This window comes from Mus caroli, chromosome 7 (assembly GCF_900094665.2).
Source record: "Mus caroli chromosome 7, CAROLI_EIJ_v1.1, whole genome shotgun sequence".
Lineage (NCBI taxonomy): Eukaryota > Metazoa > Chordata > Mammalia > Rodentia > Muridae > Mus > Mus caroli.
The window spans coordinates 13,511,109-13,516,237 of record NC_034576.1 but is presented as its reverse complement, the minus strand read 5'-3'; the positions used below and the strand labels follow the sequence as shown (position 1 = coordinate 13,516,237).

The window sequence follows — 5,129 nt, the reverse complement described above, 5'->3', positions numbered from 1 at the left end:
TAGTAAATTACAACAAAATGTTTTCAAGTTTATTTAAACAGTAAATAGCTAAAAATAAACAATGTTGGACAATTTACATATGCTGTAGATAGTTCGTATTCAAAAACTTCAGAGATCCATAGAATATGGCATTTAAAATTCTCTCATTATTAAAATATTGTTTGACTATGAGACAGGTCTGCTTCTGACAGTACTCCCATTCCACTACAAAGACAATGATGATCATAAACATCCTCCATATGGAATTGCTTCAATTATGACAAACTAAGCACTGGTCAAAGGAAATACCTATGTGTCAACTACAGACAAATCTGTCAAGGAAGGATAAAAAGACACAGGGAAGTCTACAACCAAGCTCAACCAATACAAGACAGGAGCCTAGCATGGCTTTCCTCTGAGAGGCTCAACCAACAGCTGACTGGTACAGATGCAGATACTTACAGCCAACCATTGGAATGAAGTTCTTCCCCTATGGTTGAATTAGGGCATGAATGGAATAAGCTGAAGAGGAGGGTGACCCCATAGGAAGACCAGCAGTCTCAACTAACTTGGACCCCTGGGAGGTCCCAGACACTGAGTCACCAACCAGGCACTGAGCCACCAGCCAGGCACCATACAAGAGGTGGTCCATGGTCACTGGCACATATATAACAGAGGACGGTCTGGTCTGGGTTCAGTGAGAAAAGATGTGTCTAATCCTGAGAGACTTGAGGCACCAGGGGGAGGTCTGATGGTAGGGTAGTATCATCTTGGGGACAGCAAGGAGGAGGAATGGGATGAGGAAACATGGAACTGGGGACCAGAAGCGAGGGCAATGACTGGATTATAAATAATAATAATAGTAGTAGTAGTAGTAATTTCATGCCAAAAAAAAAAAAAAAAAAGAATTGCACATGTCAACATTTTGGATCCAATCTATGCCTATCTCTGTAATTGTACTACACATTTGAAACCAGTTTGAAAGTTAGATTATATTTAAAGTCATTTTAAATTGAACCCCATTTTAATGTCATAGTACTTGCAATTGAGTTTCTAGTGTGAGTCATGAACTCAGTCTCACATACATATAAATAAAAATTGGATTGATGATGGGCTGGAGAGATGGCTCAGAGGTTAAGAACACTGATTACTCTACCAGATTTCTTGAGTTTAATTCCCAGCAAACACATGGTGGCTCATAACTATCTGTAATGGGATCCAATGCTCTCTTCTGGTGTGTCTGAAAACAGCTACAGTATACTCATATGCATAAAGTAAATGAATCTTTAAAAAATTAAAACAAATGATCTCTCAATGAGTTCACAATTGCTCAATAGAACATTCAACTCTAGGTTACAACATCTATTTCTTCCTATCCGTAAGTGGTTTCACAACAAACTGAGGGATGTTAATAATTCTTTTGCCTGCACTACAAAATTTTCCTCTCATCATTTGCTAGAAGCTGGAGACATGGCCAAGCCTAGAGTAGAATCCACAAAGAGGTCTTTACAATGTCATCAGACTACATTTGGTTTGAAGGAATGCCTTTTCCTTGCATAGGGTTTGACAAAGAAATCATTGGCAAGATTCGTCAGAGTTTTGTTATGAGAGAAGACACAGTCATACTGTCTTATCCTAAGTCAGGTAAGCCTCCTCAGGGACAATGATACTGAGCTCTATGAGGAGGGCTTTGATCCCAAATCACTTGTGTGCTGAGTGGAACAATTATATACGCATGTGCAGGGGAAAGGTCTTTAAGACACTTTCCCTAGTTGCCTGGAAGCTAGTCTTTTAGCAGCCTTCCATGAAGATATAGACCTCTCTGTTCTTTTTACACCATGCCTGCCTGGATGCTGCCCTGCTCCTGCCTTGATGATAATGGACTGAATCCCTGAAAGTGTAAGCCAGACCCAATTAATTGTCATCCTTTATAATAATTGCCTTGATTATGTTTTCTGTTCACATCAGTAAAACCCTAAACAAGACATATATATTCCAGTACTTTTTGACGTGGAGATCTGTGCATAAGACCATTTCAATTCAGAGGAAGATCTCTAACCTGACCTGCATAGTCAGAGCTGATCAGCACTAGAGCAGTGACTCTGTCATTGGTCTGTCTCTGTGGGGAGTAGAGAGTGAAAGATGGAAAATTAAGAGAATAAACAGAAGAAATATCAAGAGATAAAGGCATGGATGTGAGAATATGGGATGCGAGGACAGTGTCAGGTAGTATAAAAGGTCTAAAATCAAAACAAAACAAAAGTCAAATAGTCATTCTGAATGTTTGTGAGAGGAGTGTTTGCGGAGTGGCAGAAACAGAAAATATTGGGTAAGTATAAGGTTTCTCACATTGAAAGTACATGGGAAAACAAGGGCAGTGGAAATGTAGGAAAAAGACTCAAAAGACTGATTGGAAATGTCAATGATGAATATACACTTTACTTATATGCATAAGTATATAGCATGTTGATATAGTGAATACTACTGGTCTATGTGCTTGAAAACAGTAGCACTGTAAATTGTATGGGCATGTATTCCACTTGAGGCCTTTCACATATACTGTTGAAGTAACTGTTACTTACTCTTCCTTCTTGTTCAGGAACGACCTGGCTGATTGAAATTGTTTGCTTGATTCAGAAAAAGGGAGATCCCATGTGGATCCAATCTGTGCCCATCTGGGACCGTTCACCCTTGCTGGAGAGTGAATCAGGATACCTTAAATTAGTTAATAAGGAAGGACCACGACTCATGACCTCCCACCTTCCCATCCATCTTTTCCACAAGTCTCTCTTTAGTTCCAAGACCAAGGTCAGTGTCCAGCACTTAAGGAATATTTGATCAAATGCTCTTTGAACTTAGTCTACCCTGACTGGCCCTGCAGCTCTTGCTAAAATTCATTCTGATTGTATAGATTAGGGGAGAGATGCTGAGATTCTCATGCAGTAGGTGTTGCTGATTTTTCCCCTGCTCAGAGTATGTTAGAGAACTAGTATTTGTACCACCACACAGTGGTCCTGGGAAGCTTTAAGAGAAAAAGTGTAATATCACACTAGAACCTTCAGAAACTACATACATAGGTGAAGCAGAGTTCAAACTCTAGTATAGTGTGGGTATTATTGTACTATTTTCATCAAAATGTAAGTAAAGATTCTACATATACCCCATTCCATGTGGGTGAATCTTTAAAGGCACACTGGCTGATAGGGGAAACAGCCTGACCAGACGTCAATGCTCTAATCATGGAGATTGTTCAACAGTCATGGCTCATTTATATACTGGCAAGTATATACTGTGTCTTGCTGTATCTAGCTGTATTTTAATAATAACATCCACAGGGATTTTCAATTCCTCTGATAGAGGACCGTCAGAAGTGATAATAGATATTCAGGTTTTTATCTGTCATATCTCTTTGTTAGTAAGATGTTTTTCTTGATGTCCCTCCACCGTGGAATATAAAAATAATTTATGTTTAAACTACATAGAAAAAAATTGGAAAAATAACCTTACTTGAGAACATCACAATAAAGTTGTGACTATTCACCTAAATGCATGTTTTTTATCTGAATTTGATAAGATCTAGGCTGGAGAAATTATGACCTAAAGAAATGAGTTATGAAATAATATCACAAAGAACATTACCACAAAATATAAATTTCCTTTTATTAAAAGTGATTATGTTAAATTTCTTTTATTTCCTGAAATTAAAATGACATACATCATTCCCATCTTTCTCTTACTCCCTCCAAGTGCAACCATATACTTTTTCTTTCTTTCTATCAAATTTATTGATCCTTTTTTGTTAATTGTTGTTAAATCTGTATATGTCTATATATCTATATCAATATGTATAAATATATTCATAAATACTTAAGTACAACATGCTCAGTCTTTATAATGTTACATGTATGTATGTTTTCAGGACTGATCCTTTCTTGGATAACCAGTTACACTTTCCCCAAAGTTAGCCTATTTCTTTCATTCTCAGCAGTTCATAGTGGCAGTTACAGTTAAATGAACCAGTTTGTTATTTTGCAAATAGATTTAGCACAGGAGATTTTCTTTTACAGTGATGATTCTGTCAAACTATAAGATACTGAGATACTGCTCTTTATAACTGTTGATTCAGTCTTTTTTTTTTAACAGTATTCATCATCTTAGTCATTTTGCTACTTCATTTCTGTAAATCAAATAAAATTATAAAAGGAGATTTTGACTATGGATTTCTTGCACTTATGTATATGTTTTGTCCAAATAATAATATCCATGTTTTTAGAAACCTCATGGATACTTGATTGCCATTTCTTGTCAATTGTGCCAACTAAAAAGTGAAGAATGATTGTATTGACCTTCATTTATATGTTTTCCCTTTTAAGATTATCTATGTCTTCAGAAATCCCAGGGATATTCTTGTGTCTGGTTACTTTTTCTGGAGTAAGACAAATGTTATGAAGAATCCAGGGTCACTGGAAACTTATTTTGAATGGTTCCTTAAAGGAAATGGTGAGTGTCCTCTAAAATACTTGAGTTGAGTGAGGTTCAGAGCCATGTTTCTAAAGAAAAGGTGAACTATACACTATAGACTGGCCTTGAACTCTCTATTTAGCTAGAGATGGCTTTGAAGGACTTTGCCTCCTGCAACTACCTCCTAAGATCTAGGACTATACACATCTATTCCCATGCTCTGTTCATTCGATTCTGGGGCTAAATCCTTCAATTTTCTGTATTTTTATCTAACTTGACTTCATAACTAGATTTCTAGTATCTTTTGTGGTCTTCCTTTGACTCCATATTATTCCTCTACATTCAACCAGTCTGTGGGTCTCTTCACCATTTTGAACCTTCCTGTTGTCACATACCACATAAAAGGGAAGAGCCATAGCTTGCTCCTTGACACATGATGCTGGGAGAATTTGGACTATATACTCTTTTTTTTTCCTTTTTTCTTTATTTTTTAATTAGGTATTTTCCTCATTTACATTTCCAATGCTATCCCAAAAGTCCCCCATGCCCTCCCCCCCACTCCCCTACACCCCCACTCCCACTTTTTGGCCCTGGTGTTCCCCTGTATTGGGGCATATAAAGTTTGCAAGTCCAATGGGCCTCTCTTTCCAGTGATGGCCGACTAGGCCATCTTTTGATACATATGCAGC

At 37.4% G+C, this 5,129-nt stretch overlaps 1 protein-coding gene across 1 annotated transcript in view; it reads left to right on the top strand.

The window, feature by feature from the left end:
- Positions 1-1,436: 1,436 nt before the first annotated feature.
- The window catches only part of Sult2a1 (sulfotransferase family 2A member 1), a 27,985-nt gene continuing 24,292 nt past the window's right edge, over positions 1,437-5,129 (top strand). The window contains exons 1-3 of the mRNA XM_021168763.2: positions 1,437-1,623; positions 2,579-2,787; positions 4,353-4,479. Coding sequence (XP_021024422.1) covers positions 1,491-1,623; positions 2,579-2,787; positions 4,353-4,479 — 469 coding nt within the window. The 5' untranslated portion in view covers positions 1,437-1,490. The remainder of the gene's footprint in view (positions 1,624-2,578; positions 2,788-4,352; positions 4,480-5,129) is intronic.